This window comes from Pongo pygmaeus, chromosome 9, assembly GCF_028885625.2.
Source record: "Pongo pygmaeus isolate AG05252 chromosome 9, NHGRI_mPonPyg2-v2.0_pri, whole genome shotgun sequence".
Taxonomy (NCBI): Eukaryota; Metazoa; Chordata; class Mammalia; order Primates; family Hominidae; genus Pongo; species Pongo pygmaeus.
In genome coordinates, this window is record NC_072382.2 from 18,066,252 (window position 1) to 18,078,231 (window position 11,980).

The 11,980-nt window shown below is 51.1% G+C and overlaps 1 protein-coding gene and 1 long non-coding RNA gene across 12 annotated transcripts in view; one reads left to right on the forward strand and one right to left on the reverse strand.

The window, feature by feature from the left end:
• The window catches only part of P2RX3 (purinergic receptor P2X 3), a 38,580-nt gene extending 26,612 nt beyond the window's left edge, over window positions 1–11,968 (reverse strand). For 2 of the 11 annotated variants that reach the window (XM_063670911.1, XM_063670908.1), the window contains exons 1-4: window positions 9,236–9,555; window positions 1,251–1,386; window positions 743–814; window positions 444–501 (exon numbers count right to left, since the gene is read on the reverse strand). In XM_063670911.1, coding sequence (XP_063526981.1) covers window positions 444–501; window positions 743–814; window positions 1,251–1,386; window positions 9,236–9,354 — 385 coding nt within the window. In that variant the 5' untranslated portion in view covers window positions 9,355–9,555. Of the gene's footprint in view, window positions 1–437; window positions 502–742; window positions 815–1,250; window positions 1,527–1,722; window positions 1,882–2,785; window positions 2,972–9,235; window positions 9,558–11,090 lie in introns of those variants that run through there. The other 9 variants (XM_054438344.1, XM_063670907.1, XM_054438345.1 and 6 more) reach the window with 8 other exon arrangements.
• Window positions 2,168–6,442, forward strand: LOC134740240 (uncharacterized). The gene is made up of 3 exons (XR_010127557.1): window positions 2,168–2,267; window positions 2,563–2,691; window positions 6,266–6,442. It is a non-coding gene; the product is annotated as an uncharacterized LOC134740240 (long non-coding RNA).
• Window positions 11,969–11,980: the final 12 nt, after the last annotated feature.

Consider the following 11,980-nt stretch of genomic DNA (forward strand, 5'->3'; position numbering starts at 1 on the left):
TTGGCTCTGAGTCTGTGCTGCAGCTGTTCCTTCTGTCTGGAATGCACTTTTTGAAGCCCCCTCTGTCCTGCCAAATCCTATTCATCTTCAGGGACCATCCCAAATGTCACCATCTCAAGGAAGCCTTTGGGTACCGCCCACCCAGAAGCAATCTCTCCCCCTCCCCCAAGCTCCACAGTCCTTTATACCTCCCGGACAGCACAGGTCACTTCAAGCACCCCTGTCTTTCACCACCATCCTAGACTGGGAACTCCTCTGGGGGCAGGGGCCATGCCACCTTTGTAGCACCCGCTGGGTGTGGCACCCAGGGAGCAACTGTAAATGCCAGCAGAATGACATGGAACAGGCTGGTTCCCACTCCCTCTCCAACGACGGGTTCTCCCCCATGGGTCCCACTAACACTTGGGATTGTGGGGTGGGGAAGGGGCTGGACTCACCCCCACCTGGGAAGCGCTCAGGCCCGCACTGGCTGTCTGATACACAGTGGTATTTCTCCTCACTCTGTGGGCAGACGGGTCACAGGTTGGTGAAGGACACTGTCCTGACCTGGTGAGCCCCTCGGCTCCCATGACCTCCCCGCAACCAGCAGCCTCAGGAGGGTGGAGGTCCCAGGTCCCAGGTCCCAGCTGCAAGGCCAGACTTGGGGCCTCTGCTCATACCCCGCCCCTCCCTGCCACCACTCCCACTCCCACCAATATTTTCAGCCTTGACCTGCTTCACCCAACCTCTCTCCTCCCCTCACCTCTGGGCAGAATCCTTGCATCTGATTTTCAGTAACAATCATCTTGGTGATGATGACAAAGACCGAGGTGCCCTTCGGAGGAGAAGAAGGGAGAGAAAAACATCCAACAGTCCAAATCTGTGAGACAGGGACTGTAATTGATTATCCCCACTCTACAGATGAGGAAAGCGAGGCTTGTGTCTAGTGACTTGGCCAAGGTCACAGGGCTGGTGAGGGGCAGAGCTGGCTCTTTGCAGCCACCCACATGGCCCCCTTCCCCCTTGTGTGTTGTCTTTGATTGCATTACAAGTTGTGGCAGAGCCTTGAGAGGAACCCAGCTTTCCTGATGCCCAGCACCGCAGGCCCAAGCTCCCGCACAGCTCTCAGCTGCTGGGGGAGAGGTCCTCTGGATCAGTGACATCATGGATTCTAGTTTGGGAATCCCATTGGCACTCTTTGCTCGCTTTCTCCCTTCCAACCTGCCCAGTGTCTGGGCATCCACATGCCTCTCTGGGTAGGGGGACCATACCTGAGGTGGCGTCACATAATCAGACACATCCATGACTCTGTTGGCGTAGAGTCCGGAGCCCTTCACCTTGGTTACCACCGAGGACTCAATGGCTGTGTCCCGTACTTGGTATGCCTTCTCGTGCAAGAAAACCCACCTGGGGCAGGAGAGCATAAATGAAGAGAAAGAGAGGAGTCCATAGACCCAGCAGACAGAAGCTGGGAGAGGTCACCTTCCTGCCAACACTTGGCCATGCCTGGCAGGGTGTGCGGATGGTTCCTTCCGGAGGCGTGAGACCTAGAGTGAGCCCTTGGTTGACTTAGAATAGCATTTCTCCACCTTTTGTCCCATTACTGCCCCTCAGGTGCCTTTCTAGACATTTTCTCCCCTAGTTGTCCCCCCCTCCATGAAACTTTGATATCACAGATATCTGTTTATGTACTGTATGCAAATTTGTGCTTTATGCATAAAAAGAGTGAGAACCAATTTTCACCTCCTTGGGGGCCATATGGCCCCATTGAGAATGCATGGCTCAGAGTCATTCTATGCTGCTGATGGGGGCCACTTCTCTGGCAGGCATCCAGGAGACAGAAGGACAGAGGATCCCAGGCCTCTGCTCCCGTGTGTTCCAGCCTTGGCCCACGACTGTACCCTAAGTGCCCAACACAAAGTAGCTCAGTAAACAAATCAATAAAGGTCCTTGGGAGTTGGGTGCTTGGCAGAATCTATCTGCCCAGGTGTCAGATGAGAACAGAGGAGGAAGCGGGGACAGCGGCTGAGCTTTTACCTGGCAGGTAAAGGAGTTCGGTTGAAGGTGGGGGAGCTGGGGGAGGAGGAAGATGGGATCTTATTCCTTGGATTGTGCTGCCACCCAGTGGTCATTTACCTGTACTTCCTACAGCTTTAAGCTATTATGGGACCACGTGTTTGAGGCCTTCCCTTTTTCCATCCCTACCTTCCTTCTCAGACTTTCCCCGCCTGGAGCGAGAAGGGCCTGCAGATACTTGCTGGCAACTCGTGCCTCTGCTTTCCTATAGAGTGCGTGCCTTTCCATTTGAAATCGCCAATCACAGCCTTCAAGGCTGAAGTCCCCGCTCAGCCTCACTTAATCCCACACTTCCAGCCTTTGGCAAGATTGCCTTTGTTCCTGATGGCACACTGGGAGGTAGATGCTGCCACCATCCCCATTCGACAGATGAGAAAAGCTCATCAAATACGTTTAGAAAATGCCATGCAACCCTCCTCCCTCCCCGAGAAACATACAATGTAAACAAACAAATACATCTGTTACATTTTGTTAACCTCACTGTCTCCCAATCTTATTTGACCACAGAAGCCAGTCTTGGAGAAATACTGGTGACGTCTCATGGAACAGAGGAGCACACTTTTGGAAATGCTGGGTGAGGGCATTTTCTGCTTCTAACCAGGATGGCATGAGGTTGGAAAACCACACCAGATGAAGGTGAGTGGAAGGAATTTGAGACTGTGTAGCCCAGAGAAGACAAAGCCGTAGGAGTTAGAGGCTGGGAAGCTGCAGAGGCAGGAGCTGGGCTGACCTGAGGATTCTATAAGGAGGTGGGTGAGGACTTCAATCCCAGAACCGGCTGCTGCGGAAAGTCACCACATGCGTGCCACACGTCTGGGAAGACTCCAGGACAGCGTGATGCTCACCTGGCAGGTGTGCTGATAGGAGGCCCCTTCCTCAGGTGGAGGCTGGACTGAATGATCTCTGAGGTCACCTACTGTTGGAACATGCAAACAGCAGCAGCTCCCAGAATGTACCGGGGGTCCCAGCCACTTATAGTTTGGACACCACAATCCTATTTACTGCAAACCCCAGCGGATATTTGCAAGTGGCTCTTTGTTCGGTTTTCAGTGAGAGGGTTTGGCGTTATCCCCATCATGGGTCTTCCTTTGCTCATTGGAATCTTTTTTTCTTTTTATTCTAATTTAAGTTTAAATTTTTGATAAATAAATACTATTTATTATCATTATTTGAGACAGAGTGTCACTCTGTTACCCAGGCACTGGCGCCATCTCGGCTCACTGCAACCTCTGCCTCCTGGGCTCAAGTGATTCTCGTGCCTCAGCCTCCTGAGTAGCTGGGACTACAGGCACGCACCACCATGCCTGGCTAACTTTTTTGTTTTTAGTAGAGACGGGGTTTTTCCATGTTGGCCAGGCTGGTCTCAAACTCCTGGCCTCAAGTGATCTGCCTGCCTTGGCCTCCCAAAGTGCTGGGATTACAGGCGGGATCCACCATGCCCAGCCCTATTTATTATTGATAAGTAATAGTTGTATGTATTCATGGGGCACAATGTGAGTATTTTGATATGCCTATACCTTGTGGAATGATTATGTCATGCTAATGATCATATTTCCTACCTCACATATTTATCATTTTTTCGGTAGTATTACTGGCTTGAATTCTGAATGATTTCTTGAGCGGGAGAGAAAGGGCGTAGTCACAGTACCAGCATATGGCTTCAAACCCGTTACCTGTTTTCCTATTGCTGCTTTAGAGCAGGCAGGCGGCATCCTGATTAACACACCACTTAGAGTGACTTGCATGCTTGTAAAATGCCCTCATGCACACCGCCTTCTACGGGGCTTTGCGGTGCTGCTTTATCTCCCAGCACTTTTCTTTTCTTCTTTTTTTGGATGGGGAGGGGTTTCATTCAGATTTCACAAGGAAGTATGCCTCATGTAGAAATCCCATCTGCCAAATGACGTCCTAGCAGAAGAGAAGGGAGCCTCCCTGTCACAGGAAACCCAAATGAGCATTATTAGCTCACAGCCTGGGGCCCTGCAGAGTGAAGGGAGTGAGGTCTGGGTCCTAGGCTCTCTGCTTCCAGCTAAGATGGCTGTTGGCCGCAGCTGTACCTTCGCAGAGTGCAAACTGTCGTCTCAACACACCCTTCTGGAACCGAGCCTCCATGTGCCTAGCCACAGAATAGACATATTTCTCAGCGTCCACCTAAGGAAATGGTTTTCTGAGGCCCCTGCCCTGCGTCCTTCATTTGGAGATGCAGAGTTCAGATGACTATTATATAACCAATGCGGCACTTGCTAAGCTGAATCTTTCACTACATTCTTACTGAGACAGCTTCGTTATTACCTTCATGTCACTGAGGCACACAGAGGGTGCTAACTTGCCCAGGATTGCAAAGCTGGTATGTCGGCTCTAACCAGACAACCTGCTCCAGACCACTCACAGCCTCTTCACTCGAAGGTCTCTAGCTGTGTCCCAGCTCAAAGCCAGGCCATGCTGGCCCCCTGAACCGGACCCTGTGCTTTTCCTACCAGCTCCTGCTCCATCACCAGTGAAAGCATCTCCTGGCTTAGGAAAGTCTCAGGAGGAAAGGGCGGAGGACTCCAAGGAACAATCAACCAATCTCCTACCTCCTCCTCCTCCTTCAAGCCTCCTTCTTGTGCTCAGTGGGGCGGAGAGGCCACATTAGAACTCTCTCTCTGACTTAAATAACAAGTGGAAGAATTTCAATGGCCTCACGGGGCCTCAGGATGTCATCGAGGCGGCTAGAAAGAAAGGGATGCTTTATTTCCAGAACGGAGGGGCTGAGTCTGTCTCTGGAGGCCAGGGCTCAGGAGCTAGGGCAAGCCTGAGCCTTCGATTCTTGGCATTTACTCTGCTGCTCTGACTATTTTCTTCTCGCATTCATGGTTTATTATTTATAGAGCGGAAGGCGTGTGGCAGCTCCTTGGCAGGTGGGATGTGCAGGAGAGAGGCCAGAGCCGCGCCCCAGCACCCTCCCATCCGCCCCCAGGGAGTCAAGGAGGAGGCTGGGGAGTGGGTGTGAAGAGTGCACGCTGTGTGTGTGGGAGGAGGAGAGGGGTCTCTTAGGAAGGTGTGAGCTGGGCAGAGGGAAAGGGGGAGGGGTGATGGGGGGGTCTTTGTGAAGTAGTCGCAGTTGCCATCTATTACTGAGTCACCATCTCCGCAAGGTACTTGACATATGTTACCTCCCCTCCCTATAACTCCCAGGGAGGAGGTATTCCTAAATCCATTTTCCAGATACGGGGACTGAGACTCAGAGATGTAAAGTCACTCTTAGGAGGCCCTCTCCTAGTTGGTGTCAGAGCCAGGCTTCTAACCAAGTGCTCTATGTTCCATATTGGGGGAGAGGGCAGGCAGGAATGAGAGTCACTCCTCTCTGTGGACCAGGATGACTGGTCCAGATGGGGCATCCAGCCAGGCATGGTGACTCATGTTATAATCCTTGCACTTTGGGAGGCCGAGGCAGGTGGATCACTTGAGGTCAGGAGTTCGAGACCAGCCTGGCCAACATGGTGAAACCCCATCTCTACTAAAAATACAAAAATAAGCCGGGCGTCGTGGCACACGCCTGTAATCCCAGCTACTGGGGAGGCTGAGGCAGGAGAATCACTTGAATCCAGGAGGCGGAGGTTGCAGTGAGTCAAGATTGCACCACTGCACTCCGGCCTGAGGGACAGAGCAAGGCTCCGTCTCAAAAAAAAAAAAAAAAAAAAAAAAAAAAAAAAAAAAAGATGGGGCAGCCCAACAGTTCTTCCCACCATAACCGCTCTTTCCACCATATCTGTCACTTAATTGTGCTGACAAGGTGCCTCACAGTGATACCCTGGGCTGAGAGGATGGAGTGGAGAACCAAGAATGTAGGATTCCAGACCCTTCTCTTTAAACCAGAGTAGCTCCTCCCTTTCACCTGCTTTATGTATTGAACTCCCACCTAAGATCTGAAATGAGGCTGAATTTTATGAACCAAAGCATGGGGCTGTACAGATGGCAAGTTTGTGGACTGGGTCTTGTATGGGGGAGGAACAGGGCAGGCAGGGCAGGGCTGCGACGGGGTCAGAGGCTCCAGCAGCCACCAGTGACCCTTCAGCGCAATGGGGCATCAAAAGCCTGGGAAGTCCCTGGCCTCCTAATTTGCAAGGAGGCAGCTTCCTCCAGGAAGGCCCTGGAAATCAACCTCAGGCCAAGCACAGGCTATTGCCTCCAGGGACTCAGATCCCAGGGATTTCCTTCAACTTCTCAGGTCCCCACAGGATCCAGAACGGGGATGGGCTCTCGGGAAGTCCCACTCCACAGAGGCGAGTGGGGATTACCACCTGGACCCAGAAAAGATGTGAGAAACATCAGGTAAGTCCAGGCCTCTCTGTGTGCCCTGGAGTGGGTAAAGGAAAATAGTGATGAAATGGTGTCAACCACAGACAAGCAGCTGAGGCCAGGGGCGGGGGTGAGAGCGTATGTGAGATGACCAGGTGGTGTGTTGCTGAGAAATTCTCAGAGAAATGATGGGCTCATGTTAGGCAGAGTCTAGGTTGTCGACCTGGTTGGGGTGATGGGGAAGAGATTGAAGTATCAGTGAAATAGTAACACTATAGCCTTAAAAATCCCTTCAAATTCGATTGGGTCCAAGCCACTGTCACCTCTCTCCATAAACTGCCTCTTAGCAGGTTTTCCTGCACCCACTCCTACTCCCTCCACTTCCAGGCGAATCAGCCCGGGTGCTCTTCCCAACTCAGATCTCATCGTGTCTGTCTCTCTCTCTCAAACTCATGGGCGCACACACACAAAAGTGCACACAGACACATGGGTTAAAATGCTTCCATGCCTTCTGTTTACTCATCTCCTGTAAAAACAAAAGCTCTCTAAGGGTGTCTGAGGTCCGGCCTCTGTGTGTGTTCCCATCCACCGTACACCACCCTCACTCACCTCTGCTCCCTCGGCTCCAGCCACAGCGACCTTCTTTTCTTTCCCCTGTTTTCCAGGCTCCTTCCCTTTGCAGAGGTGGGTTTCTCTGCCCTGAACTCTTTTCTTTCCCTCTTTCACCTGGGTTGCTCTTACTCGTCCTTCAGGTCTTGGCTAAAATGTCACATCTCCAGAAAACCTTCCCTTACTCCCTGACCGGGCCAAACACCTTCACAAAAGCAGTTCTCCTATAACTGTGCACCTCCAAGCCACAGTTGACATTTCACGTTTGCGGAGATCGTCAGATGAATGCCATCTCTTGCCTTCCGCTGTAAGCCCCACGAGGGCGAGGACCCTGTCTGCTTTTGCTCACCATTCCGTCCTCAGTCCACAGTGCCTGGCATGCAGAGATGCTGGTACATTTTTGCTAAATTAATGACAGTGGACCCATCAAGTCACAACGTGCATGGGTTCACATACACAGAGATGGGACTCAGGTCAGGGGGTTGGGCTGCAGAGGGCGCTGATGTAACTGGAAGGTAGTGTCCCGTGGGGAGCTGTCAGGCTAGGAGATGGATGGGGTTGGAAATTAAGACGCCAAAGAGCTTCGCACACTTGCTCCAGCAGGCTGGGCTCCAGCGCTGAGGACTGGAGGATTCTATCTGATCATGATGAGACAGAGACAAGGGCAGTGGGGGCTGAGCAGGCTGGTCTAGGAGCCCACTCTCTCCCCCATCAATCTCTGCCTGGAGCCAGTGGAGCCAGGCCAGATGGGGAATGTGCTGAGCCAGCTTTTGCACTCACCTGGGCCAACATACCATCTTGTGGCTATAAACAACCACAGCATTGAATATACACGTGAACACAGAACATTTAAGAACCAACTTTGAGCCAAGCTCTAGAGATGCAGACAGCGAACATTTGCAAACCTCGTATCTCACAAAACCTCAACATTGGAAGGGAACTTTGTGGCCATTTAATGCTATTCCAAAGCTTGAATCCCTTTCCTAAAATCTCCCAAAGGACCACTGGATGGTGCAGCCTTTTTACAATACCTGCCCACTGAAGCCTACCAGGGCTTGCCCAGCACACAGAGCAAAAAATCACCTAAAAAGTCACATCTAGCCACCTTTCCCTCCACGCCCTCACATAAACTTCAACTTTTCAGGCAAGCAGGTTTGCATGCAGCTTCAGCCCACAGGCACACAGGATTCTCCTTTGACCTGCTTGAGCTAACTCCTGACAGTCAGTGGCTTGCTGCCTCGAATGCAAAGACCCATTGTCTGAAAGAACAGCATAAGATTGGAGACCCGCATGCCAGGAAAGAAAACCTTCGAGGTTTCTGCCTGTATTTCCTGGTGCCCATCAGTGTGTGGAAATGACCACAAGAAGGATAGGACCTGCATTCTTCCCCAGCCATTGTCTGCTCCACAGCCCTTTGTGTGCGTGTGTGTGTGTGGGTGTAGGTGTGTGCTTGCAGGCGGTGGGGGCTGAGGGGATGGTTGCACCTTCCCGGCTCTTAAGCAACTCCTAGGATGGGTTACATGGCACAGGGTCAGGGAGAGGTAGGGAACTTACGCTTTTTGACAAAGGGGAGCATTTCTGGATTCCTGGGGAGGGAGCCGCACTATGTTCAGAAAAGCTCCTTTTCTCCTTGGCCACTCTTCCCTTGGGCCTCTGTTTGTTTCCTCATCAAGGGGCAGTTCCCTCTTTGTCCTCCCCTTCAAGAGCAGAGGGCTTCTCCCTTGCTCTTCTCTCTCTCACCATCTCACCCATCCATGCCAGAAGGAAATTCCTCATTCTAAAACGGATCCAGTTCTCTCTTTCCCTCCCAGCCACCAACTTGATCAACCTGCCGCCACCCCCTTATCTCAGTGCCTTCCCTTCCCTATTCCTGTGCTGTCTTGTCTTTTTGAGACCCCAAAGAGTTGACTGAGGGGAATTCGAAGATGTGGGAGGGGGTCTGCCTGTTCTTTTGTTGGGGAGATGAGAGCAGGGAGGGTGGAGATGGAGCTCCTGAGCCCTCCCTTGGTGGAGAGCAGTGCTGGGGGCAGGGACCCTACTCCTCCGAGTGTGTGTCTTGAAACCACTCTCAACCCTGGAAGATGAACTGGGAAAAGAATTCATCTGGGTGAATTCAGGTTCTAGGTGGGGGTGGCAGAGGCCAGTCTTTAAGACTCGGCTCCACAGAAGAAACTGTTTCCCCCAGGAGCGGAGGAGCTCAGGAAGCTGGATGGTAGCACCGAGGCAGGAGGGTGAAGACGGGATGCCAGGCAGCCCACCCCGCCAGGGACCTGAAGGGCCACAGACTCACCCTACAAAGTAGGAGATGATCAGAAGCTGAACTACTCGGTTGATGATCCCGATGGTCCAGCTCTTCACAACCACCGACTTGGTGGTCTCATAGGTGAAGAAGTCGGATATGCAGTTCATGCTGAGAGAGTGCTCAGGGGACACTCAGAAGGGGGCCCAGTGGTGGCCTCAGGAGAGGGAGGTCCTACAGGACAGGGAGACGAGATCACAACCTGGAGGGGGCAGCTTAGAGGGGTCGGAGGAATGGGGAGCCTGTCCCTTTAAGCCAGGCAATCCTAGTCAGATTCTCTCTGCTCTTGATACTCTGGCTTCCAAGAGGCCAGGACCAGGGCGGGGGACCCCCTTTTTGTTAGTCTCCACCCCACTCCCCTGTGATGTCACAGCAGGGGTGGGGTCTCCAATCCTGGGCTCCTGATTGCCTGGGATGTAGCTGGCTGGAGCCCTCTGGGACTAATGTTTTATCTGCACTCTGTCTACTGTTTCTGTTCTGTTCTCTTCTGCAGCATCCTCATCCCAGCTCACCAGCTGCTCACACTCTCCCTAAAGCCCCTTGCAATTTCCCATCCCCCAGTCACCTAATAGCCTGCCTGAGCTAAGGACCCCCTTCATTCCTGAGTGTCTGCCAAATTCCACCCAGTTCTGCAGCCGTCCCCTCCTTTCCTGAGTTGCCCCCAGTGGCATGGGTCGGGGGAGAAGGTCTCTTGAAAGTTTTTCTGGGTCTTCTGGGGTGTGATGAGTACAGAGTCACATATTTCTAACTCCAGTTGGTAATGAGCTTCGCTCTACCTGTAGTATAGCAGTTAGCACGTCTTTTTTTGTTTTGTTTTGTTTTTTGTTTCCTTTTTATTATTATTATTATACTTTAAGTTCTATGGTACATGTACACAACGTGCAGGTTTGTTACATACGCATACATGTGCCATGTTGGTGTGTTGCACCCGTTAACTTGTCATTTACATTAGGTATATCTCCTAATGCTATCCCTCCCCACTCCGCCCACCCCACAACAGGCCCTGGTGTGTGATGTTCCCCACCCTGTGTCCAAGTGTTCTCATTGTTCAGTTCCCACCTATGAGTGAGAATATGCAGTGTTTGGTTTTCTGTCCTTGCGATAATTTGCTCAGAATGATGGAGTCCAGCTTCATCCACGTCTCTGCAAAGGACATGAACTCATCCTTTTTTTATGGCTGCATAGTATTCCACGGTGTATATGTGCCAACTTCTTTTTTTTTTTGTCAGTTTATTTATTAAAATCATTTGTTAGATTATGTTTTCCTGAAAGGTTGGGGGGCTGGGTTTTTTTTCTTTTTTTTTTTTCTTTCTTTCCTTCCCTTCCTTCCTTTTTTTTTTTTCTTTCTTTCTTTTTCTTTTTTTTTTTTTTTTTTTTTTTGACAGAGTCTCGCTCTGTTACCCGGGCTGGAGTGCAGTGGCACGATCTCAGCTCACTGCAACCTCTGCCTCCTGGGTTCAAGCAATCCTCCTGCCTCAGCCTCCCGAGTAGCTGGGATTATTGGCACCCGCCACCATGCCTGGCTAATTTTTGTATTTTTAATAGAGACAGGGCTTCACCACGTTGGCCAGGCTGGTCTCAAACTCCTGACCTCAAGTGATCTCCCTGCCTCGGCCTCCCCAAGTGCTAGGATTACAGGTGTGAGCCACCGCGCCTGGCCGGGGATGTTTTCACCTTGTTCAAGTTTCCTCAAATCCGAGAAGTGTGCTAAAGTAGTAATAGGCCCTCAATATCTATTTATTAAACCCAGTTGAATTTATTTTGCTAGATAATGCTGGAATAGCCACTACTCAGAGGTTAAAGCTATGAGTTCAGGGGAGAAGAGTGCATTCCTGTTGTCTCTTACCCCAGGATTGAGTTAGCAAGCTGGTGTACTGATTGTCAGGGAAATCTTGAGTTTACATATTCTGTACTAATGTCTTCATGTAGGACACATATCAATAGTCATTCTGAACATACAGTCACTGTGATTATGACAAAAGATAACTGGACTGGTGGTGTTAAGGAAGTCTGGGTCCTACCTAGCCTTGTTGCCAACGCACTGAGACCCTGGACAACTCACTCCCCTTTGGGTCTCAGTTTTCCCATCAGTAAAAGGAGGTTGGGGTAGAAAAACTAAAACATCTTTTCCAGGTGTGGTCTCTGATGTTGCAAAATGCACTCTGGGATTATACGGGGGAGACCTGGCTTCCGCAACCCCAGGATGATGTGGTTTCAAATCAGTTCTGGCTCCAAGGTGAATCTGACACCAGGACTTGAACTGGATACGGCCGTTTGCCAGCCTCTTGGAGGTACCTATAATTTTCGGTTAGGGATGTGAAAATTTTGGGTGTAGACAGTGAACTTGACAGTTCAGCCAGAAAGCAGTGCACCCACGATGACACCAACACCCGCATACTCTCCGCGGCCAGTGGGAGAGGTCGTTTCTTCCCACAACTGTTCAAATACTTTTCTTCTTGTCCCATAGACTCTTTTCCATGACACAGAAACTATTTTGCAGAGAAACGGGCACGCATCATTCCACCACCCAACCCCGTATTAAGTCTGATACAATAAAACGACACAATTTCTCTTTAGTATCTAGTCTCAACTGAAGAAGTGTCTGTAGTTTCTAAAGAGCCCTACACACATTTTCCAGGCCGATTCCACCGGGTGAGAGAGGCTTCACGGTAACCACCCTTCCCTCAGGTCCTCCAGAGTCGCTGACGCTCTATGCGACTGTCTCGCAGGCGGGCC